At 42.4% G+C, this 25,595-nt stretch overlaps 1 protein-coding gene across 13 annotated transcripts in view; it reads left to right on the forward strand.

Annotated features, from left to right (window-relative positions):
• TNS3 (tensin 3) overlaps positions 1 to 25,595 on the forward strand; it is a 281,293-nt gene that overhangs the window by 203,011 nt on the left and 52,687 nt on the right. For 12 of the 13 annotated variants that reach the window (XM_056338690.1, XM_056338693.1, XM_056338691.1 and 9 more), the window contains one exon: positions 9,892 to 11,151. The exons of the other annotated variant lie outside the window; for it this stretch is intronic. In XM_056338690.1, the coding sequence (XP_056194665.1) occupies positions 9,892 to 11,151 (1,260 nt within the window). The remainder of the gene's footprint in view (positions 1 to 9,891; positions 11,152 to 25,595) is intronic. 13 annotated transcript variants of the gene reach the window in all.

Consider the following 25,595-nt stretch of genomic DNA (forward strand, 5'->3'; position numbering starts at 1 on the left):
TATGTATAGTACGCACACCCAGTCAGCCGATGGTCTTCAGCTGTGTGAATGTGCGCGCAACCAGGAATTCCCGGCGCTGCAGGATGGAGTGTCCCTGAAAGCCAGGAACTGATAGCAGCGGGAGTGTCAGCAAAACTGGTTGAGTGACACGGCTTAAGAACATCTTTCTAACCCCATCCATGGATGGGTTTAACCAGTGGTTACACTGGTCTTGCTTGAGTTCCCAAAGCATTCTTGCAATGATTGTGTGAAGCACCACTAAGGCTATGTAGAACAATAAAATTTTAATCATGGAGATCTGTCAGAATGAATCTGTTGCAGGTAAAATATCCATAGGGTAAGTTAACTTATGCAGAGCTGCTATTACCTTGTCTGGGTGTCTTCTGGTAATTTAGCTAGTGCAGGCATCAGGGTTGAGCCTTAGCCTGTGTTCAAGCATGCTTAGCGCTTACAGTCCCAGACCCCCGGAATGCGTGTGCAGGCGGGCTTGTGAAGGAGCAGAAGCAGCCTGTAATTGAGGCAAGGAACACAGCTGGCATTTTTAACTCACCGAGAACCAAAACATAGGCCAAACCTAAATTTGCATCTTTAGTGAGACTCATCAGTTTGCATCAAGAGTTTTGAATATATCTTGTTGTTTTTTTCCATATCTTGGAGGCAGATGCTGGAAGTTTCCAGCTCAGAAGCAATTCTGCATGGTCCCAGAGGAGAAAGCCGGTTCTCTGCCTCTGGGAAGGTACTGCCGGCATAGTGTGTGCTGTGTGGTTGGCGTCTTTTCTCCAAGTCCTGCCTGGTTTCACATGCAGCCAGTTACTGATTTGCAAGAGCAGTGACACTCTTAACAGAAGAGCGTGTACCTTCTGAACTGGGTTTGAACCTAACATCCAACTCTTTCATAACCAACAACCAGGTACATGTATTTTGCGATGCAAGAGCTGCTTTTATCCTTTGTTCAGCCGAGAAGTCGTTGAAGTGTTGACAGCTCCTGAAACAGAAAATGGCTGTTATCTCGGGACGTGGCTGGCTGGGGGGTGATGCCTGCGTATGCTTGCAATAATGTTTAGAGCAGAACTTTGCGGGCTGCCGTGGGGTGGGATACAGCTGTTACTGAAGGAGGAACTGACAGGCTTAGTCCCCCTCCGGGCTGATTCATGCCAGAGCAGAGGACTCCGACCCTGCTGGGCTGTGGGAGCTTGCAAGCAGCAGCTGCTACGTAAAAATAAGTGTTATTGCCTCAAGATTTCCAGGCGGCTTTCCTTCCCTGAGAACTCAGATACGTACAAATTCTTGACAGCGTGGATGCAAATGTCTGACCTGATCGGTGTGCCAGAACACAATTTTCTAAAGGCTGGTTGTTTTGGGAAAAAGATGGCAAAAGCAAGCAATTGTCAGCATGTGGCTGAGCAATGTGGGAGCAGGAGCTTGCTTGGCTCCATTTGGATATTGAAACAGACTGAGAAAGACCCACTGTAAAGAAATACCTTGTAGACTGAATTACCTACTTCAGCCAACACATTTCCACTCCTTCTTGGCTCCAGGAGTTCAGGTTTCATTGAACCTGATTGTCCCCGCAGGCTCCTCCCTCCTGTTTACATTTTCATTTGCTTTTTCTGGCTGTCAGGCTGGTGCTCCTTTGGGAAGCCCATTTACCTCCAGGAGCCGGAGCAGCTCAAACAGCAGCAGGGACATTTCTTGCCTGTTGAAGCTGGGGTGTTTGCCCAAACTCGGGCTTTCCTGTGTGCAGGGCTTTGCTTAAAGAGCATTAGTTGATTTAAATGAGCCAGTGATTGACTATTGCAGAAAGTTCCTGATCGTGCTTAATAAAGAGGTAAGAAGCTTTGTAGTGGTTCAAGAGCTGGAAATACAAACCACATATATCTCGGTATGGATTTTATAGGAATTCTGTGGGAAGAGTTCGCAAGGAATGAGGGCCTGTATTTGTCAGAGAGGGAGAAAGGAAAAGAGAAGCACACATAAAAAGATTTAACTTTGAAGGAATGCAGCTCTGGACTTGTCCAGGTTTGCCTGAAGGTAGAAATATTTATTTATGAGGTTGAACAAAAATAATCCACATCTCCTGTAATGTTTCCTGCTGTAACATGAACAAGGGTACAGTGTGCAAAGGTTTGTGTATGTGCAACCTCCTTTTTGTTCAGGTGGAGTGGGTCAGGACGGCTCTTGCTGGATCGGTGTGTTGGTGTTTACCTAGCTGGCTTGCATTTGTATGTGTTTTCACAAGCCGTGAATGGACAGGGAGTAGCTGTGGGGACAAGTCAAAAGGCTGAAAGACTGAAACCTCTTTTTAACTCTTGAGCCTGCCTTTGGGTGTTTGGATTTTGAGGAGGGAAGTGCCAGGAAACAGCGACTTGGAAGGAAGCCACTGAATTTGGTATGTGCTGGTATTTCAGCTGGAAATTTTTATATAAGTTCCTCTTTGTGTATTATGTATGGGAGCGAAACTACATGCATAGCCTTTGCTCTGAGGCTTTCCTTTGTAAGAGAGCCCCTGGTAGTGGGGGGGTGTGTAATTCAGATTCAGGGTGGGAATTCTGTTGGGCTTCAGCCTGGGCAGCTTGGGGAGCTGGAACAGATCCTGGGAAGGGAGGTCAGGCTGAAAGAAAGCGGGCCCCTGCCGTCTGGATAACTGAATTCCAGCATTACTTTGGTCTCCCCTGTTGCGAGCTTCCCTGGGCTTTTGACAGCTGCGTTACTCCCGCCTTTTAGAGAGTGTTGCTTCCTCGGAAAAAGTGAGAGCAGGACGGAGCTGCGCATCGGGGTGGGGTATGGAGCGCAGGAGACCTCTGCAGTGCAGTTCCTTAGCAGGGTGCACAGAATAACGTTTTGCATTTCTAATAAGTTTTCTCATTTTCCTCGATCAAAAATGTCCCCTTGTCTGTATGCGTAGCTTTGCTTTTGCAGTGAAGCTGGTTATCGCATTTGGGGAGGAAATGTGTGAAAGAGCAAAGTGAAGTCCAAAAGTCCTAGCGCAGAGGTGTTCCAAATATGTGAGTGTGAAAAACGCAGAATATGAAATTAAGATGGTACCTAAAATGAGAACAACAACTTTGAAACCATGTGTTTGGAAGGTTTATAGCATTTGAGTTGTTAATTTGTCCTGGTTTTAAGAACAAACAAACCACATCTACATAGGTGGGTTTTTATGTATACAGTTTTCATATATGTATAGTTATATAGAGAGCTTATATATAAAAACATAGTGAACATACATGTACTTTATATGTATGTACACACATAAATAAAAATGTAAACCTTGTATTTCTTTTGACTGTTTGCGTGTTCTCTAACTATGATATCATTGAGTCATGGGAGATCGATTTGTGGTGGGTGTTTCCACTTAAAATAAGTCATATCTAAAGTATTCTCTGGGTTACTGTGGTTCAGAAACGTATCTCAGGCTGCCCAGTGTAACGTTTGTGTGAAACTGCGTGATGTATACGTGTGCTCTGTAAGGACTGACTGTCCGCAGAGTGTGATGCTGTGTATTTAGTTCTCCCCTGGCAGAAATGCTATATTTTAAAATAAAATTGTGATTTTTGCCTCATACTGCATTTCATATTCCTTTTAAACCAAGTTAGGAGGGGAAAAAATTCTAGGTAGAGTTAATTATTTTTTTTTTTTTTTCACATCAACTAAGTTATATTCTTTCCACTGGATTTGCAGTGATGAATCTTATGCAAGTCTGAGGTAAAACTGAATTCCTAATGCTGTTCAGCATCACACATCAGAATATTTTTTAAATTGTTACTGGATAATTACATGTAGGTGCTTGTCATAATTAAATAAAAATTTGAAAAAAATTAACCTAAGAATGCTTTCCTACAACTGTGCAAATTTGAAAATAATTTGTTTGCTATGTGCAGTATAAATTTGGTTTTTTATGATCAGGAGCTGGAAGTTGAAATATGCAGGTTCCTCAGGAGCAGCTGCATTTTTTTTTTAGCTGTGAGTCTCATGCTTTTCTAGCTGTTTATGATGCAGAATGGTCATTTTTTTCGTGACTCTGAGGTTTCTAAACTTGCAGTTGCTTACTGGAGCAAAATGGTCTAGATGCAAATAAATGGTTTCATCCCCCAGTGGCAGGTGCTTTCTTGTGAGGTTGAGCGGTGGTGTACTGACCGTGAAGTTCACAGCCAAAAGTCAGCGGGTCCCAGGCATTTCCGGTTCTTCCTTCACTCATAGACAGATAACATAATACGATTCCCCAGTTCTAGCATAAATATCCCAAGTAGTGTCTGTTGGGCTCACCAGCCTCCTTGTGACCACCACGACCTCTGTTTGGGTTGCCGGTGCTTTCAGAAATTGCCTTAGGGATTTGTGAAGCTTGCCAGTGGACTGTATTTTCAGCTATGGGTACTTCAGTAGGACATCAAGATCCCATGCTTTATGATTACATTCTCTTGGTGCAGCTTAAATGCCTTTTTTATATAGCTGGGTGCTAACTTTTTTATTTTTTCCTTTTTTTTTTTTTTTTTTTTTTTTTTTTTTTTTTTAAAGAGTTTGTGCAGGACTGGGACTCCTCATAAATTGTTTGCTTATGTAGTCCAGTTGAGTACTTGGTTCTCCTCTCAGGTATATGCATTTCCTTCTGATTTTCATAATCTCCATTTATCAGATAATAATGCCAGGGGTATAAAATATATCAAGTTGTTAGTTCCTTTCATTTTGAAGTTCCTGTTGATAGGTGGTGTTCCTAGGCTTGTTTTATGAACAGTTAGGCTGATGCTGAATAAGACCGTGCTTATGTCCAGGGTTGTTCAGGCTTTTTAGTCTGCTGGTATTCCACATACCAGCAATTCTGAGGTAACAGGGTGAAACATGGAATGCCACAAAACCTAGCTGCCAGTTTTATGGTGCCAAAATATTTCACACAGGTGCTAGCAGGTGGACATCATCCCTTCTGCCGCAGTGTTCAGTTTTGACAGGGCTGTGCCGTTCGTTAGCACAGGTAGTAACTGGGAAGCCCAGAAAGCTCACAGTCAGTTGCTTATACAAAGTAGTTCTAGTCATTGTAGGAGAATCTCAGATTTCAGAGATTTTAACAGGGGCCATACTATAGCAAAGCCATGGTTACTCCTGCCAAAGGTTCAGAGTGGATTTGCTGAGTTTCCCCGTGAGAGCGAGATGTTTCTGTGCAGAGACTTGTGGGGGTGGTAAGCTTTCCTCTCCTAGCCACACACCTTTCTGTCTCAAATTTGCTGCCTCTGTTCTAGCTGAATTTTGTGTTGGGCCACCCTGAGCCAAACCCTATGAGAAGTCTCAGAAGGACTGTTGTTCCCAGTAGTATTTATCAATCAGGCTTCTACTGAGTACAGGTGCCATTCTTCAGTGTAATAGAGATCTATATTTTTAAGGATTTTTGAAAAGCTCTGTTTGCATAAAAGACATTTTCATTCACCTACATGACAAGTTAGGGGAGGAAGAAATTCCTCTAGCCTTTACTTGTCTAAAACATTCCTACACCTTTCCTTGATGCTTACCAGTTAACACCAACTCTTCAGAGAAACATGAAGCTTTCTACAATCTTTTCTTAGTGTTCACTACAAGCTGTAGCTCAGATGGAAACTGGGATTTGGTAGTGATTAATTAAATGTCTTAGCCAGCAATGGGATCATTTGAGAGTTGAGACAGCTATTCAACTTCTGCATTTTTCAGAAAAAAAGATTCTTTTAATATACTTCAAAAGACATTTCAGAATCCTGATGTAGTTTAAGTCCAAGATTTGTACCAACAGGTAAATGCAGTGTGAAAAGGAACAGTCTCTAAGAAATGTCAGTTGTTCCGAATTTGAAAAACACAAAACAAAACCCCAACAATCTCCTGAATGTTGTAAAGCTGTTGTAGCCAATCGAAAGTCCAAGGGAAGGAAGCATTTGTGTGCTCTGCTTTGCATACTTCATAGGTAAACAGCAAACAAAAGTCATAAGCAACCAAAACCCCATCCTTTTCCTGCTGAAAGCTGGTTTTGTATTTATATCCAATGGTGCTAATTCTTAACACCATTAAATATATATTAAGGAATTCTCTTTGCATGTTCTCCAATTTGCATGTAGAAATAGTGTATACAGATACTTAAAAAAAAAACCCCACAACCCCAACACCTTTCTAAAAAAGCTTTCGTTGTTTTGAGTGGAAACATAAAGAGGGGAAATGAACAATTCTTGAGATTCATAATCCACTTATGTGACTGTAGGTTTCTTGTTTAAATTTCATTTTCTGGGTGTTTTTTTTCTGTTTTGTTAAGTAGGGATGCTGCTGGTAAGCTGAACTTGTGTCTCTTATTCAGAATAGAAGCTGTACAGCTCACAGATGGGAGACCCCCAGATGGTGTGCGGTTGCTCAGAATTCTGGGAAGCGCAGAATAAATTGGATAATTTTCTATTAGTGGGAGAAGTGTTGGACAGGGTTATCTCTGGAGCTTACAGAGCGCAGACGTGTGAGACCCTGGGGTCGGCAGCCCGCTGGCAGCCTGCCCATTGTCCTGGCCATGCTCTGGCCGCGGTGCTTGGGCAGCCCTGTGTGCTGGTGCAGGGGGGCTGCTGGGGCGAGATACACACAGGCTTTCCATTGCTCCTGTGGCTGCACTTGAGAATTTGACAGCTTTTGTACTTCAAGTTTCAGTATGGCAAACCAAATCTGCATACTAGGGTGTTTCACCTGGTGTGAGGTAGTGATGGCCGGCTGGCATGTCTGGCGGGTCATGGCACCTGGCTCTGGGTAACAGGAAAGGCAGCACAAACACTTCCTCATGGTTAAGTGCACTAGTCCTGTGTTGATTTCACTGTGTTCCAGCTCAGACCTATAACCTCTTCAAGCGTATTTTGTATCAGGATATTCAACTATTCCAAACAAAGCAGTTTTGTATTGTTTTCTTGTCTAGTTTCTAAACTGCAAATTAAGCACACAGAAAAGTAAAAAACCCAAAAAACCTAATAGTTACTCTGTGATGTTTGGGATTTTGTTTGTTTTTTGGGTTTTGGGTTTTTTTTTTACTTTTATTTTTATTTTGCAATTTATTGTGGTAACTGTATTCATAATTCCACATGAAGTGCCAAGCGTGCTTCATTGTCCTAGCAGTAATGAGAGCTTAGGAGAAATCGCAGCGTGGAGGAGGTTGAGACGCTGTCAATTGGCTGTATTTTCCTTAGATATGGTATTTTTTTCATGAATACTCTTTTTTAATAACTGTACACAGACATTCAACCCTCATGCATAGCAGCTCTTTTCACCATGGGGTTTACACCTCATAAACCTCAACAGACTTCTAACAGTTTGCCCACAGAGAAATTCTACGGCAAGGGGAACTGATTTCTTTTTTCCCTAGCCTGATTGCTTGTTCTGAAAAGGAGTATTTTGGTCTTTTGCATGTGCTGTTTTCAAAATCAACATCAGAAAAGTAATAGTACCTAGGCCTTAAAAGGTAAAAAGTTGTCCTTTAATTAGCAGCTAAAATCTGTTAAACCTATCATATAACCTCCAGTGTGTAAGTATTTTAACTGATGGAAACTTGGCAGTGTGTCCCATAATGAAGGCTTTTTCCAGCCAGACCACTTTTCTTGCCATTATAAACTGATGAATTCATTGCCATCATGGGTACAACTTCTGAATAATGTTTCTTCTAAAGCCTAGGAAAGCTTTCTAGTTCAGAAGCTTCATGATCACGATGCCATTTTAAGTATCTTTTTAAAATGTGTGGTAGAGTTGATGTTGAAATGCATTGGGCTCTCCATGGTTCTTTCGGCTCTGGAACTGCCGCAGGTGTAGGCTAAGCTGTTGGTTACCTTTGACAAAAATCTGCGTGTTCCTAAATTGTTGTGGTCTACTTTTCTTATTATCAAACAATTCTCAAACTATGGGTAGGGAAAGTTGTTCAGAAACTTCTGCTTAACATAAATGTTTTGGTAAATGAGCATTGCATCTTGTGAAAGTAGAACCACTCACCTTACTGTCTTGGCTTGGCAGGCAGTAGAAATATTTACTCCTAAAGCTTTTCATAAGAAACAAATAATTATGTTCATCTTCAGCACTGGGTATGAGCCCAGCAGCCACGCTCTGCCTCAGGCTGGTGTAAACTGTGTGGTGTGGGGTGTAGTTGGATGAACAAGTCTAATAAAGAGTAAGAATGTGCCTCTCACAGCTTTGTTTTTTTCTCCTTGGTCTGTAGTGTCAAGGAGAGCTTTAGAAAGCCCTGACATGCAGAGGGAGGAAAAAGTGGTTTGGGTAAAACAAGCTGGATTCGAATAAACTCTTGAGCTTTTAAAATGTTCCAGGGAGATATCAGCGTATACAGTGTTTTGTGATTTTATCCATTGCTAGTGTTGGTAGTATGAAATGACAGGAAAGAGATTATTCTCGCTGTAGAACTTTTAACTGAAATGGATTTTTTACTTCCTGATCGTATGTTAAAAAAACAAAATCTGCTCAAGTTGTGGTTTTTTTTCTGGTCAGCAAAAAAGAGATATATTTTTTTTCAACAGTTATCCTTTATATATGTATTTTGTATGTGTAACTGTTCAGTATATATTTTATGTGTTCCTGTTAACAGTAAAGCATAATATCTAAATTTATCACATATGTGATAAAACAGGTAGAGGTATGTACGGAGGAGACAGTTCCAAGGCAGAGATTTTAGTCTCTAGCTATGATTCTCTTCTCTTTCTGCTGCATGCTTCACATTCACTTTTGTTGGTTATTGAAAAGAAGTAACTAAGATGAGCTGGTGGCTGCAGCATGAAAGAAAATCAGTGTATCAGGTTAAAAAATACAGGATGCTTGCCTCAAGATGGTGAGAAGGTTCATGGATGCCAGTAACAGTTCTGTGATCAAAAGCGATACATTCATCTCAGTGAAGCCCCCCACGGGAGTTCACGGGGCTGTGGGACGGTAAAGCTGGGCTCACCCAGCTCCTCCGCGCGTAGCTGGTGTCAGTGATGTGTGGCAAGCTGTGCTCGTGCGGCTGGCAGCAGGAGCGTGTCTGTTCTCAACACCCAGCCTTAGTAAACTTACAAGATGCATTTTCCTGCGAAAGTGTGGTATTTTCCAAAGATGTTCCAAACAGAAAGTTCTAGCCCGTATCTATTATGAATGGTTATTCATAAACTTTAGTTGAGTCAGTATCTCAGGGATCAGAAATAAAGTTAGGATCTTCCCATCACTGCTGGGGAAGGAGTTACATTCTGATTCTTGAAGGAGCTACATTCTGATTTGTAAGGGATTATGACCTTGCTTATTAAAATTGAAAAGCGAAGCGCATACCAGATCCTCCACACAGATGCAGAAATTTCATAGTCTTAACATTTCCTCATGTGTGTCTTTTGTGAAGAGGCCTTACTTATGTTCCAAGGACTGCAGCTCTGATTGAAAGTCTGTTTTTTATCTTGTACCACCAAAAACAGGAGTAAATGATTCTTTGCAGTGTAGTTAGAGCCCATCAAGTAGAAATGGATGAACTGATTGCGCAATAGGTGTTCAAGGCGAGTATTGCTGGTAGGTTCCTACTGTTCTTGCTCGGGATGAAATGCGTGGTGGCAGCCTCTCAAATGTCTAGCATTGTAATAGTGTAAGTGTTCGAATTAGTATGAAGAGTTCGTGGAGTCATAAACATGCATTTGAAACAGCATAAAAAGAGAGGAAGGGTATTTGGTCTTGAGCTATGAATGGCACGTGATATTTCCATCAAGAAAACTGTTATAAATTGAAATGCAGAATGGAAGAAGGTAATGCCATTGGTTGGTGCTGTGTTTGTAGAGCCAATTTAGTTTTGCTGAGATAATACCATTACTGATAGCAGTATTTCTGTCGTGTGGGACAACGCCACCTTATATAATGCCTTGCCCTTTTCTCTCCCTTTCCTTGTTACTTATCTCTTCACAGTGCTGCACACCCAAGGTCCCATTGATGGCAGTCTGTATGCGAAAGTGAGGAAGAAGAGCTCTTCAGACAGCAGTATCCCTGGTGTTGCTCAGGGTGTTCCCATGACCGGCAGTCCTGATCACAGTGATCACACTCTGTCTGTCAGCAGTGATTCAGGCCACTCGACAGCTTCCATCAGGACAGACAAGACTGAGGAGCGCCTTGTGCCAGGAGTCAAACGGGCTCTGAGCCCCCAGGAGAAGGCAGAACTGGACCAGCTACTTAGTGGCTTCGGTCTGGAGGATTCTGTCAACACCACCAAGGATATGACTGATGCTCGAACCAAGTACAGTGGGACTCACCACATCGTGCCAGCTCAAGTTCATGTGAATGGAGACACCAAACTGAAGGACAGGGAGACTGATATTTTGGATGACGAAATGCCTAATCATGACCTTCACAGCGTGGACAGCATTGGGACTTTGTCTTCCTCAGAAGGGCAGCATTCCACCCACCTGGGGAACTTCAACTGCCACAAGAGCAGTCAGAACTCGCTTCTTTCAGACGGCTTTGGAAGTAATGCTGGGGAAGAGCATCACAATGCTTTTGCCCCAGACCTGGGCATTGGTGTGGATCCCCTCTACGAGAGGTCGTTTGGAAGCACTGAGGCAAAGTCAGCTCGGCAATTGCAGCGGAATCCTTCTGTCTCATCCCAGCCTCAAGCCTACGGCCCAAGTAACTACTCTACTCAGACCTGGGTACGCCAGCAGCAGATGGTCACTGCTCACCAGTATGGTTTTACCCCAGAGAATGAAATGAGGGTTGGCATTCATAACACTGTGGAGAATTCAGCCAGTGTCCAGAGCCAGTCCCGAGTCCCGGACACGCCAACACGTGGCTCCAGCAGCAGAGATGCTGTGCAGAGAGGTCTAGGAAGCGTGTCAGGTGCTGCAGAAGCAGCAGAACATGCCAGTGCGGAGGGTTTTCAGTCAAGGCCAGTGCCTCAGAGGGACACAAACAGTCTGGATCAAGGACAGAATGTGGGGGACTTGGCAGCTTCTCCAACTTTGGATATTGATCAGTCCATTGAACAACTGAACAGGCTGATCTTGGAGTTAGACCCTACATTTGAACCTATCCCGACCCGCATTAACGCTGTCACCAGGGACAGAAATCAAGTAAATGGCTTCACCAGCCTTGATGTAGAAGTGGAAGGGCATGGCAGGAGTCCTGGCTTCCATGACAAATTGGAGGTCACAAAGAGGAATCCTGCCTGGCATGGTAAGCTGCTGTAATGCTTTCTGAAATAATGCTTTTCCTAGCACTTGTGTATTCTGCATATGGTACAGCAGGACCTCAGGCCATGACTTACCACTTCCAGGATGATCATCAAGGGATTAGTTTGTGATACCCTCATTACATAACCGTCCAAGAAATTATGGAATCCAACTAATGTAAAATAAGTAAATTTTGCAGGTACTTGGTTTTTTTGCTTGAAAAATGTACTGTTCAGCAAATTCTTACCTGTTACAGATCATCAGTTGGGATTTTTGGCTGTTGTAAGTTCGCATGTTAAGGGAACAAAATTCCTACATTGAGACATTTTTAGAAGGCATCTGTAGTGAAATGACTTGCGATTTATGATTATATGCTTTTTATTGTTACAATTTCATTTTCACGGTTACCACTTAAAAGTAGGAGAAAAAGCTCTGCAATTTTATCTTCAAACTTAGTGTAATGCTACCAGCATTACATTTCTGTGCAGCATGTTCATAAATAATGTGAGCTTTGCCGGCAAAGTATTTTCAAACATACTCTTTCTGAAACTGTTTTTCTGGTTAAAAATTCAGAACTCACAGTGCTTGCCTCTTATCTCTGGCTTTGATGTGATTGCAGAAATCAACTGGTGAAATTAAATAAGCAGCAAACACTTGCTGACTGTATTGCCTGAGTAATGCTACTAGAACTAGCAGCTTTGCAAAAGGGTTAGTAGTCTGTCTTTTCCCAAGTCCACTGAAACCTTTCATTAATGCTGTAGCTAAAATTTGCGGAAAACAAGCTCTTGCTATTCTGTCATGTTTGAAAATTCTGTGTGGTCTAATTCCTCTGGCAGAATGTATCCCTTTCCCTTCCTTCCCTCCCTTCCCTCTTCCTCTCTTTCTTTTCCCTGCCTCCAGTCTTGGTGCGGTGAAAGACTTGCTCGCGTCTCCAAGATTTGAGCCTGTGTCGGCCAGCATGCCAGCACGCGTGTCTGTTGCCTCAGGGGACACAAAAGAGCTGCTTCAGCTCCAGCCCAGTTGGGTGTGCCAAGCCCTTTGATGACGACTGTGCCTAACTAGTGTGTGGTTTCCATTAATGTGCTGGCTTAACGTGATTGAGGATGGTGATTCTTACAGAGAAGGTGAAATCACCATTATGTGTTGAGGAGGGTAACTGAGGACTAAAGAAATCCAGAAATCCATGATGAATATATGTGAGCTGCCTCACTGTCTGTTTTTAATACATGGTTTCACGTTTCATGGCTCTTACAGGATTAAATGCATTAGTTTGTAATTCTCTCAAGTCTTTCCAAATGATTAGTTGATGAACAAATTGAAAATGAGATTTTTCCAGCAGGAGAGAACTCTTCTCTTTGGTATACAGTAAAGCTAGTGAAGGTGATAAAATTGTCGTTTAGAATAAGGCACGTTTTACAATTCTGTATTTAAATGTGTGAATCTGAAAAGAGATGTTTGAATTTTTCTCACAAATTCTGGTCATCTCCCAAAGGAAGTAGGAGTCGCTGTCAGTTCCCTTCCATTTATAACGTCTGGTAACGCAGGTAAGCTTCCTGCCCTGATGACAGCTGGTGGGAATATCAGTCCTTTGGGCGTGTTCTGGAAGAGGATTTGTTTTGAAGAAAGCGATTAATTTGGAATTAAATATGAATATACAAACAGCATTTAGAATCCTGGGTAATTCTAGGGAGGCGACAGGGCACAGTATGAAAGAGGGAAGAGTTTAAAAGTCAGGAAGCTCCTTCACTTGTTGTGATGCCCTTGCCTGTGGCAAGGCAGTGCTTCATCAGCCTGTGCAAGGGAAAAGTAGGGTTGATATTTTTTCCATTTATTTTCTAAACCTCTCTCTCAGAAATCCTTACAGGATGTTTATATCATACTGAACTTCAAACACAACTTTGTGTACTGATTCTGAATTCACTTCCAATTCAAGTCTGTAAAAGACCTCTTCAATGGATGTGTTTAGACATAAAGGTCTATGTCTCTGAAAGGGAGGTGGTAAGCACAATTTTTATGCTGAAAGTGCTAATTGGGATCAACGGCATCTCTGTTTCTGACGTTTGATTTTTTTCCGCATATCCTCTCTCTCTGCTCCAAAGCGACACTCACATTTCTACTGAAATCACAGAGTGGTTGAGGTTGGAAAGGACCTCTGAGGGTTATCTGATCCAGCGCCCCTGCTCAGGCAGGGCCACCTGCAGCCAGTTGCCCAGATCCATGTCCAGATGGCTTTTGACTATCTCCTATCTACAGCCACCAATCTGGACAACCTGTGCCAGTGCTCAGTCACCCTCGCAGCATCAAAGTTGTTTCCTGATGTTCGGAAGGAACCTCCTGTGTTTCGGTTTGTGCCCACTGCCTGTGGTCCTGGCACTAGGCACCACTGAAGAGAGCCTGGCTCTGTGCTCTTCGCCCTCCCTTCAGCTGTTTATGGATATTGGTGAGATCCCCAACATGCTTTTCATTTTAATCAGGAGCTTGCAGCAGGAGTGCCATCTGATACTTTGTAAACATTTTATTTCGGCATACTGGGCATACCTTGTCTGGCAAGAAAGCTGATTATTTAAGGGAGAGTCAGGGAATGAATCAACTGGTGTTTGGGTCTTTTAAGTCTTTTCTTAATTTTTTTCTGGGAGGAAGTACTTACTCCATTCACACTCTTACTGTCCTGAAGCCAGATTCTTTTGAAGTTCTCCCAGAGCCTTTCATTGGCATGAGACTTGAGGAGGAAGGTGGCAAGTAAAGAGTTACCCTTGCTTTTTTAAGGCCCAAAATGAATGAACTGTGTCTAGAATTTAAGCACTGTAGAGACCCTAAAACATGTGGAATCCAGAATATAGGATGCATGACTGGAGGCTTATGTTGGCCTCTAGTCTTGGCTTATGCCATTGAGATTTATGGGCCTCATTGTAATAATATTTATAGTGACTTAGGATATTCATGTTTAGGAAAATATCCTTTAAAAGTCTAGCCCTTAAAGTGCTTTCTCTTCATATTACCATCCTTTTTTCAGGGCCTTGTGCTGCCAGTGTTGTTTAGCTTGTTAGCATCTTCTAGCCTTAGTAGTCTCTTTGAAACAGGGTGCTAGTATAAAACTGTGTTGGATATTCCCAGCTGGAATCTGTTTGTGGTGGTTCTTGTTGAGAGGTTACAGTCCATTGCATCAAAGGCAGCAAAACTGAATGGGTCATTTGGTGGGGTGTGGGGAGGCATTATTAGTTTACACTTCTGGGGGTGTAAGCTAAAGCACCATCATTTTCAGCAACTACTACTTCAGAGGATGGCACCTTCTGGTAGAAGATGCAGAGAGCTGGAATAATAAGGATTTAGATATTTTAATTTAGTCAGGGCCTTTAGGCATCTGAGTACATTTGAGTGCCCTAAAGGTCTTTAGAGAAAACACTACTTGTGGTTAATGTAGATAGTGTCTTGAGAAGTTTCCCTTGTGTGAAGGTCATGTGCCTTGCTCTTGAGTGATAAGCAGCAAGTTTAGATGTGTTGAGCTCCTTGCCTGCCCTTTGAACCCTTTGGGTATGTTAATTGTGATTAACAGTGCAATTTTATGTTCAGTCTAATGCAATTCAAATGCAGCAGACTGGTCCCAGAGAACTAGTAAGAGCTTGATTTTAAAACTGTGGTTTTAAACCTGTGGTTCCAAAGGTAAAACAATACGTATATGTGGCGTGCTGCCACCCCTGCTTGAGATTAGGAGGTCACCAGCACATACTGATGTTCGAAATGCTGCAGGGTTTATTTATTTACATATCTAGATTTGCGCTGCTACAGTATACGGAATCATTTACGCGTGGTGTGCACAGAGAACAAGGGGAAAAAGCAGTTTGACTGAATGAATGTTAAGAATGAGGAAGACCTGGAATGTTTTCCCCTCGATACATCATCTGTTGGAAAGGGAGCATTCTAGCTGCGAGGAAAGATTGGGAATTGGGATGGTCAGATGGAAGCAACAGGAGTAGGAGTATCGTTTCATGTCTCATCTGAATCCAGATGATGGTCATAGTTCTGAGCATAAAACGCAGATGTTCTGATACAGGTTCTTTCAAACTCTGCCTGGCACTTCAAAGGAGTAAATCCAGAAGCGTAGTCCAAACATTATGATACTCTGCTAGGGCAGGTAACAGAACACTGGCAAAGTAACCTGCTGTTTGCAAAGCCCCTACCAGTTCCCAGGCCTCAGCTGTATGAGAACATATGTAGATAAATTGAAACAGCAGAATTAGTCTATGTTGACTGTGGTTGGGAAAAGAAGCAGCAAGCCTAAAGTTCAAGAAATAAGGAAATACTCTTTGTTAGTTCCCTTCCTTTTTCAAACATTGTTGACGGTTTGCTTGCCTTTGGCGACCATAGGCGTGCGGTGTCTGTGTGGGGAGAGGTGGAGAAAGCGGCCCTAGGGGTATGCAGGTCTGTCAGATGCTCAGAGTGTCAGTGTACAGACCCAAGCGCTTAAAAAGTCTGTTGTCTTCATACTCCTATTGCGAATTAGTGAGTCAGTACTGGGATTAATAACTAGCAACAAATACCCTCTGTACTCACTGGGGTTAAGCGTTAAACAGTAAATTGGATAAAAACATAACTCACTGTGGTTTGTTAAAGTCAAAAGCCTATTCCCTACAGGTGTGGGAACGAATTAATGTGTAATGTCATGGAAAGTTCCTCTTCAGACTTTAATGTTACTTTCCCTCCACAGTGCACAGCTGAAGCATCAGTTCAGTTTGTCTCCATTCCCCTGCACAAGCGTGTACATGTGTAGTAAAGCTGAAGTACTCGGCATACTTGCAGTGAAAGGCTAAAATACATGCTGTATTAGAAAGAAAAGAAAACCTTATAATATAAGCTAAATAATCCCTTAAAAGAACAACAGTATGTCATCGTTCATTGTCAGTTTGTGGTAACAGAGCGCAGGCCTGCTGGTGTGGTTTACCCTGGAGTAGGCTCGTAGAATGAGGATAAGCAGGAGATTCTCCAAGGCAGTTAATGAGCTGTTGGAACTATGCAGCGCGGGAGGTGGAACCTATAGGCAGACCAGTGCTGGTTGTTGTGGGGCTGAGGAGGTGGCTATGGGTAAGGGATAACCAAAGCAGCGGTCCTTCACTGGTGAGCAATGGTTGGTCTCACACAGGCAGGTTTTAGGGGGAGCTCTGCACCCGGTGACTTCAACACTCCATGAGCCAACACGTATGTCAGGAGGGGGACCTGGCTGGCGATGGAGGGGCTGGCAGAGCAGGGCTGAGGGGCTCGGGGCTGGAGGGATGGCAGGGGTACTCAGGGCGAGCGTGCACACGGTGCTGGGGATGAGTGGGATTGCCGTGGTGCACTTGTGCCTGTGCCTAGCTGCGAGGTGAGGGGGCAGGTGGTGGGCTTACCTGGTAACCTGCCTGCGTGGGCGGAAGGCCTTGCCTTAAGAAGGCAGGCACGTGTTCCCAGTGCCCTGCAAAGCTGAAAGAATGAGTGTAAGAATGAAAGCTGTGTGTCCTGGCTGGGATGTACGCTGTGGTGGTTCTTACCTCTCTTTGCTTGTGTTTCTGCACCAATGGACAGATAGGCACCTACCTCTCCTGTCACACTTCTTCCTAGGGGATTTCACACACGTGTACACTCGACGTAGGCTAACATGGCACAAAGCACTGACTGCCCATGCAATAGAGTTCTAGGTTCTGTCCAAAATTATGCCTTGGGTTAAGTGCTCAGTGTTTTGGAGAATAGGAAGAAGCAGACAGTGAGCCTTGAATTCCTTTTTGCTCTAGGTTGTGTTATATGGACCATGTAGCACAGTGGCTGACGACGTCTTTTCTCCTTCAGCACTACGTGTGTTGCCTGTCGGAGGTGAATCGGTGCACAGTATATTAAGATTTCCCATTCTTTTGCCTTTTACATGAGCCAAGTCACCCAGAGATGAGTTTCTGGTAGCGGATGAAGCTGCCATTTACTGGTAACACAGTGCTGCAGTAGTGCTTGATTTTAAATAACAGGAAAGTTTGTAGCTTGAGATTTTCATGTGTATGTAGGCTTTTCTCTGCAGCTTTATGTTCCCCCTTTACTTCCCTCTACGTCTGTTCTTTCAGGCTTAATAACACATAACCTGGGTTTACTATCAAAGATCATTTGTAAGACGTATTTCCTCAAACCAGCCATCTTTTATCACAAAGCCTATGCTTATTGGGTAGAGAAGGAAAGCTAAAACCATGTTTTGCTTTTACCTGGAAAACAGTAAAAGCAAGAATCTGTTAATAAACATAGAGGATAAAAAGACTTCTACCCACTTTGAGTAAGACCTACTATTACTGTCTTACTGTCAGCCATGTCTCATCCCCGCTCCTCACCTTTTCACTCTTAAAGTGTTGAAGTTTACATTTTCAGAAAAATGTTAGAAGCAGTTGAAGAATGAAGCAGTCAAACTAAGGCAAAGCACATGCACACGTGTATTCGACATTTGGTGCAGCCTGTTCCCATCGCTGTGACCAAGAGGTGTGTGTCTGTCCGAACAGGCCAGCATTTACAGAGGTTCTGTATTTTCCATAAGGTTAAAATTATATTGTTACTTTCAGCTAATTATAATTCTTCTTCATGCATGAGTTACTGTATTTGAAAATATTGTCTTAAAACATCCTTAGGCCACCTGATATGGTGGAGAGAACACAGACACATGACTCCCACAGCCTTACGTTTTGTGTGGAGTTCATACAGTTTTATCAGCGCAGTGAAGAATTAAGCATTAAACAAAGCCATCTTCCCTCCCTCAAAAAAATCCCAACCTGTAAAATGAATAAAAATGAGGTGGCTAAACATCTGATTACAAGTGTCTGGAACATCTTCAGAGATCTATCCTCTATCGAAAATAAATCTTTGAAGATGATCCAAATTACAGTATCATAAATCATGCTACAGTGTATCCGCAGACAAAGGAGAGAGGAAGAAATCCTTTTTGCATACCTTTATTAAATAGTAATTTTTAAAAGCATTGAACTGTTCCAGATGTTCCCATTCACTCGGTGGTGTTCTGTGGGACAGCAAACCCAGTCTGTCTGAAGTAAGTTGTAAAGTGACGGGAGGGAGAGCAAAGCTGGCCCAAGTCCTCATGTGCCTTACTTGCACGTAGTAACAGTACACTACAAAACCTGTCGTTGTTTCCGTCACACAGGAAGATTTCGGTACCTGACTTGGAGTTAATTTTACAGTGTTTAACAGTAAATTTAAATGGAGTTTTCAGCTAAACTAAAGTTAAAAACTGAGCTTTTGATGTTAGGAGAGTTTTAATTAGAGTCTGTCTTTTAAACAAAGCTAAACGTAGTTACATTAGTTTTTAAGATAAAGTTAAAAATGGAATTTTAGTTAACATTTAGCAGTGCAATAACTTTTAATCAATTTGTCATGTACAGATTTTTTTCAGTCCTGTGACTGCCAGGATGGGGGCGTGAGTGTAGCATCCTTAGGACACCTCGGTACATGTTTGGAGATACCCCTCTGTGTTTTGCCACGGGCTTGCTGCCCAGGGCTGGCACGGTGTGAAAAGACTAAGCAGCCAACGCGGCCAGGCCTGCAGAGCTGCCGCGTCCTATGTGGACGAGTTTAATGGCCTGCTTGGGTTTGGGGGTAGAGTTTAGACCTTTTCGTTTGCTTGTTAGTCTTATGGGTTATAAGGAGTTTGGACTGCTTGTCTGCTAGCCATTCTAGATGGGGGAAAAAAGAATAGTTTGCAGGTGAACCACTGCTAAACTTGGGGCATTTTTTTCAAGAACAAATTGATTTTTCAGGCTGCAATTGCACTACTACCTTTTAGAAAGACCGAGGCACTGAAGGTATTGCAGACACAGCTCAGTTGGCTTCTGTTCTGATTAATCCCTTTGGGCCAGTGTTCCTGTAGCGCTGTGAATCTCAACATTTGAGCCTAACAAGATACTCTGTTAGCACTTGCATCAGAAACACATAATTTTGTTTTGTCCGGGTATACGTTTGTTTGTCCTTTTCCCACCACAACTATGTTTAGCTCAAGTTTTGTCTTGCTATCTTGGAAGATGTTATTTTTCCTTTAAATTTGTGATTGTAACACTGATTCTAAATTCTTAAAACAGATTTGCTTTTGTTTAAGCATAAAGCTGTCTTGCAAGCTTGATGGTTAAATGCCTTCTGCAAAAATCTTAAACTTTCTAGAAGATAAATGGTGCCAGAGGAGAGAGTCACTTTTGATTTGGATAGTGTTGTGGTAACATTTTAGTATGTGGGGCAGTCCGTGAAGGCTTTTCTTTTAGAAGTTAGCTTACGGATATTTTTTTTCTTGACGAATTGTTAAGGTTCCTGTCAGATTGAATCCCCGTTTTTCACAGAAACGGGTACTCAGGGTTACGCAGGTCTTTGTCAACAGCTGCGTAGGCAGCGGCACTGGGAGCTTCTGCAATGCTGACCCGATTCTCCCCGGAGCCTTGTTTCAGCCTTCATGGCTGTGCTGGGTGCTGTGAAAGGGGCACTGGAAAAACAGCCCCGGGGAGCTCTCGCTGCACCCTTCTCAAGGGAACCCAGAGTTGTCGCTCGGTGGGTTGAATTGGTAGAGCCTCTTGCATTGTGCTGGCTTTTCCCCAAGGTGGAAGCTACGGCGAGAAGCTTGCTTGCAGTGCATATGCTCTGTTCCCCTCTGCACTCCACTGTGTAACGTGCTTGTACACAGCGACGAGTTCCCAATTGTCTGTCTGCAGAGTCTGTTACTTGTTGTAGGTATTATCTTCTTAATTACAGTGTCTGTTAAGTTCTGTTGGTCGGTCGATTGATTAAACATACATCCTAGTAAGTTTTCCTTGCAAACCACAGGTGGTTTGAAGAAACCATATACATGTGGCTTGCGTAGATACTTGTCAGATTTTCTTGAATATATAAATGCTACGTTTTGTCTCTTGTGAAGGGGATAGTGTTGAAATGAATTCAGCGTGCCAAAAATCCTGCTGGGGAATAAATGAAGATAACTAAGTGAGAAGCTATTTGTGAAATAATAGCTAATGTTGCTTAAGCTTTATCCGGAGAAGATGATCTTAACTGTAACTTGTTGATGATTGAAGTGGTTAAAATTAGTTTTACAGTTTCTGACAACCGTATTGCCATGCCATAACAATTCCCTCTGTTTGCAACCTGTCAGAAAATTTCAGCACAGGACTTTTTAAGATTAGTATCTTTCAAAATCTGAATAATTGATTTCTTCCCTTTTGATGGCAGCAGTTCTTGCTTTCCAGAGTTTCAATGTGGTAGTATTTTTCAAACTTGTTATGGCCAATGTGATGTTAATAGTATTAGATTCAAAGCTTGATAACACCTTTTGATTAGAAAAGCAAAATGTCATATATGCACAAGCTTTTATTACCCATTTAGTTACAAAATTACAAATAAAATCTGACAGTCTAACACATTTTCATTAAGCATTGAAACTGATGTAGATCTGTGCTCATTTCCAAAACATACTCTAAATGAAAATGTGTTTGATCTTACATTCAAATGTGAAAAATTTACAATTAATGGCTCCAGTTTGTTAAGTCTTGGTGATTTGTTATCATCTGGCATTGTCTAAACTGCTCTGCAGTTGACTGAAGGCACTGTTGTCAAATAACACTGCTTTATGAGGTTGTTATCCTGCTGTGTTTAGCACTGGTGCAGCCTCGCCTTGAGTATCAAGTGCAGTTCTGGGTCCCACCAGTGAAGAAGGATGTGAAGGTCCTTGCATGTAGCTTTGGTGGAGCTCACGCTTCAAAACAGTAAGGCATTTTGATTCAGGATTGCTGGCAATACTGGGCATTCCAGTGACCTTTCAGACTAGCTGAGAAGTCATGTATACATTTTTGTTGAAAGGCAGACTGGACCATTATCTTTCAGTAACCAAATCTAAAATGACCACTTGAAAACAAAGGAGGTGGTGGAGCTTCTGAAATGCGTGGCTCAGGCTGTGTTTTTTCACATCAGTCTTCTTCCATGTTGTGAAGCTCAGTGTCTTCGATCCTGTTAGGAGATTCACTTTCTGAAATTACAGCTACCTTTTAGCCCTCTGAAGGTGGGATGACCTGAAATTATGAACCAGTGAGCTTAATGTAGTGGTGAACTGTGTATAGATGGATTAGATGAAACATAAAATCAGGTACTGCTTGAACAATTCATTTCTAAAAAATATTTTTTACAGAGATGATCTTTTGAGTATTATCATTATTTTGGCTATATTATCAATGGTATCACTGTTGTGAAGGGTGCCTTCTAGTTGTGCAATGTATAGGGTAAGTGCTGTTAAAGAAGAAGTTAAAAAAGATAGAAATTTGGGAAAATTAGGGACCCAACATGCCTTTGTTTTCTTGAGACTGAATTTTAAGGCATTTGACTACTGAGTGGCCACTGCAAATCAAGGAGAGTTATCTAAACTGTAAAACCTTGGCTTATGATGGCTTTGTTTGTGATGGAATCGGAGTATAAGGGAGTTTCTTACCTTTCCCCGCCCCCCCCCCCCCCTTAATGTGAACTGTTTGTTCATTCGACAGAGACAACCATAAAAAGATTTTTATCACTTACTGTAAGGTTCCTGCATTTTTCCTGTTCATGCCCTCCTTAGCTGCCATGTCTTTTGGGTTGTAAGGATAAATGCAAAGTTAATTTTACTTTTTAGAGTTTCAAACTAGTCTAATGATATTGGTATTCTGAAATGTATAGATTATTTTGAAATACCATTTAGATGCATTTCTAAGCAGAAAACCATGCAGTTTTGTAAAGGTAAACCAAGTCCTTGTAAATTAAGTCCTTAAGCTCATTTATAGAAATGGGTATAATAGGCCTAGTCTCTCATTGCACCGATATTTAAAGATGGTCACCTGACTAATAGGGATGAAGAAAAAGCAGGATTCATCCCAGAGCACTGTGGAGCTGGCAGATGTTATGACAGGACCCCAGCCAGTCACTGTCATTCCAGTTTACAAGACTATGAGGAAGACCCAGGGAGCTACAGCCCTGCGAGTCTAACCTCAGTTCCTGGAAATATTAGGGAGAAGGTTATACTGGGTCCTACTGAAAGGCATTTAAAGAAGTGGTCAGGCATTTGGACTAGATGATTGCTGTAGGTCTCTTCCAACTGAAATAGTCTATTCCATTCTATTCTATTCAGTTTTGGTAATTTGAAGTACATTATGGAGCCTGCAGGTTATTCAAGGGATAAATAACTGTTAAATATGGTTTTTACTCTTGTTGGTAGTGATAAGGATAACCTGTGAGTCTAGAGACTCTGAAGCATTTTTATACTGTTGTGATTTAATGCATTATAATCTCCCCCCTCCCCCCAAACTAGTGTGAATAAGTTTATTTAGAGGGTTTCTGTAAGTCTTTTCTATAATACATTGCATTTGTTTAAAAAGAAAAAAAAACCCTCTAGCATGAAAAACAATGCAGAGGAGTAGAAGGGCAGTTGAGTGGCCTGAAGGAATATTGAAACCTTCAAAGGTGACTGCACCTCTTCAAGCATAAAGTTATAATGGGATATAGAGCCTCTTACAGAGGAGTAAACAACAAGATGGTGAAACTTTCTTAAAAACTTGGTTTTATAAATACCTGTTGTAAGAGTTTTCTAGTTTGACTGTAATTTGTGCAGTTGGCTGTGATACAAACTAGGTAGAAGTTAAGGGAAAGTCTTCAATGGACTGTGCTGCGTTTTGGAAAAGACCAGTTATTCTAATTTCCAAGTGATAAGGACTTCCATAATGGGCAGAATGGCTGTCGGTCCGGCTTTTCACCAGAAAAGTTCTTCCCAGAGAGTCCAGCCACGTACTCTGTGCTTGCCCCGCTCTCACGTAAAGCTGGTTTTGAGGCTAGCCCACAATCTGTGAGTCCAGTGGAAACACATAAGCATCATCAATACTAGTTTTTGTGGTAACTGAAAGTAAGCGTGGACCTTTCTAGTAGTGTGCCTGATGCACTTGGTAAATACAAACATGTGTAACACGTGAGGAGTTAACGTAATAGTGTTTGAAGTTGAGCCGGGACCACTAAGATACAAGATGGAGCACTGCTGTTGACATGCCACTGCAGACAGGATTTTTAGCTTAGTGTTGTTTTCTTTCTAATAGTTACAAATACCTCTCAGTAGTACTCCAGGAAAGCTAAGCAGCTAAAGAAACCAGAGATTAACCTTTAGCTGCTGGTCGTGCTTCTGTTAGCTGTAGCATTGGCATGGTGATAACCATCTGACGAGATGAATGCCTGATGCTGTTCTGATGCCAATCTGCTGAAACGTTGCTATTTGTTCTTTAGGGGAAAAAAAAAAATGTGATTCACAAGGGAAAAGAGAGAAATAAGAGCATGCAAAAAATGCTTTGGAAGAAATAAACGTGTGAGATGTTTATAAAGCTCTGCCAAAACTTTAAGTTACACTACAAGAACAAAATAAATGATGTGACATCTAAGAAGTCTTGGCTCCTAACTGTAAAAGGCACCTTTTAAATCAGGGGTCCTCAAACTACGGCCCGCGGGCCAGATACGGCCCCCCAGGGTCCTCAATCTGGCCCCCGGTATTTACAGACGCCCCCGCCAGGGGTTGGGGGGGGGAAACCAAGCAGCCGCAGATGACTGCCTGCCACTTCATCCGCACGCTGGCCCCCTGGTTAAAAAGTTTGAGGACCCCTGTTTTAAATTAATAACTATAAACATCTGTTACATTGTGAGGCACCTCTGAAGTACATTCGCAAAACTAATAAACTAAGTAAAAGTTGTCTGTTGCTGACTTCTTCACTTAGTTTTAATCTCTGAGATTCAAGTGATTTGCTTTAAGCTTTACTGCAGTATATCAGCTCAACTTCTCCCCACTGCCATCCCGCATCTGCTGGGAATCTGGTAGGTAAAGCACTTCCAGTCTGAGGAAGGTGTCCAGTTGCCCCGAGGTACCTGCTTGCAGCTTTCTGAGGACTATATTAACTCTGTAGAAGTTACAAGCTTCACGAGTGTATGAACACTAATGACATGGAGTGTATCAATGTCATAGAATAGTTTGTGTGGAAGGGACCTTAAAGATAGCCTAGTTCCTGCCCCCCCCCGCCCGGGGCAGGGACACCTCCCACCAGCCCAGGCTGCTCCCAGCCCCGTCCAGCCTGGCCTTGGGCACTGCCAGGGATGGGGCATCCACAGCTGCTCTGGGCAGCCTGTGCCAGCGCCTCGCCGCCCTCACAGGGAAGTAAATTCTTCCTAATACCTGATCTAAATCTGCCCTCTTTCAGTGTAAAGCCATTCCCCCTTGTCCTATTGCTACGTGCCCTACCAAAAAGGACTTCATTGATGACAAGGCCCTCTCATTAGCATGATGAGTAAAATCTGTGCTAAATTTTCAGGCCTGTTTTGACTCATCCGAAGGGTGGGCATCTCTCTCATGCAGTGATCTGTGTGGCTGTGTTAGGAGAGGCGTGTTCCAAAGGGAACTGCCCGTGCCTTAATGACCTGGCTGGAAATGGAGTGAAATTCTCCTGTGGTGCCCTGGCTCCTGCTGCCAGGAGCGGTGGGACTGCCAGTGCCCACACTCACACGGTCTTTTCGAAGGCTGGGGCTCTGCGTGGTGATTCCCACTCATTTTTCTTTACAGAAATGAGAAATAAAAAAGAATTCCAATGCAAAAAATCGGTAAATTCTGGACTAGTGTGAACTCTTGCCTACCTTCCTAAGTGTCTTTCCATTTCAGTAGAAATCTTCATGACTTTTTAGCATCACTTCAGAGTTTTCGAAGATGTTTGTGATTTCATGGCCTTTTCTGGATTCGGAGATCTTGTTTGATGCATATAGTTTGCTCGTGGTATTGTCAGAAGATACTCTTTCCACCTGAAATACCACACATAAAGTTTCTAGTCAGGAGAAAGAAGGTTAAGTAAGTGTTTAAAATATGGGTGCTTCAAAAGTATTTTAGTTTTCAAAGTTGTACCATAAACCCAGAATCTCAGCTGTGTCTTTTTGAATATGCTAGGTATATTTATATTGACTTGAAAATAAATAACTAGCTAAATTTGGACCCTGAAGTTTTACCCTGATGATGGAATTTTCAAAATTTCAAAATTAAAAAACTAGCAGGGTTTTATTTACTTACTGGCTTTAGTAGTAGTTACTGTCACACTGGCTTTGATAGTAGCAGAGCTGGATTTTTTAAAGTGTCTAATTCTGTAGTTTGGTTAAGAGGCTTATTAATATTTTTAGAATCAGCCACTACCTCCTGGCAAGTTGTTCAGGTTGCTGCATATGTATGTCAATGTAAAATCACCATGGATTTTAGTCTGAAATCCCTGTCTGTTTTAATCCTGGGAAAAAAACCTGTTCTGCTATACAGAAACCTGTTTATGCATTGATGCTTGGTAATTCAGCTACATAACCAAGGTGACATGTCTGTTTTACATGTAATACAGACGTGTGGGCTGCAGGCCAGATGGTACAGCTGGGGTCCTGCCAGCAACC

Source organism: Falco biarmicus, chromosome 4, assembly GCF_023638135.1.
Source record: "Falco biarmicus isolate bFalBia1 chromosome 4, bFalBia1.pri, whole genome shotgun sequence".
NCBI classification, from domain to species: Eukaryota; Metazoa; Chordata; class Aves; order Falconiformes; family Falconidae; genus Falco; species Falco biarmicus.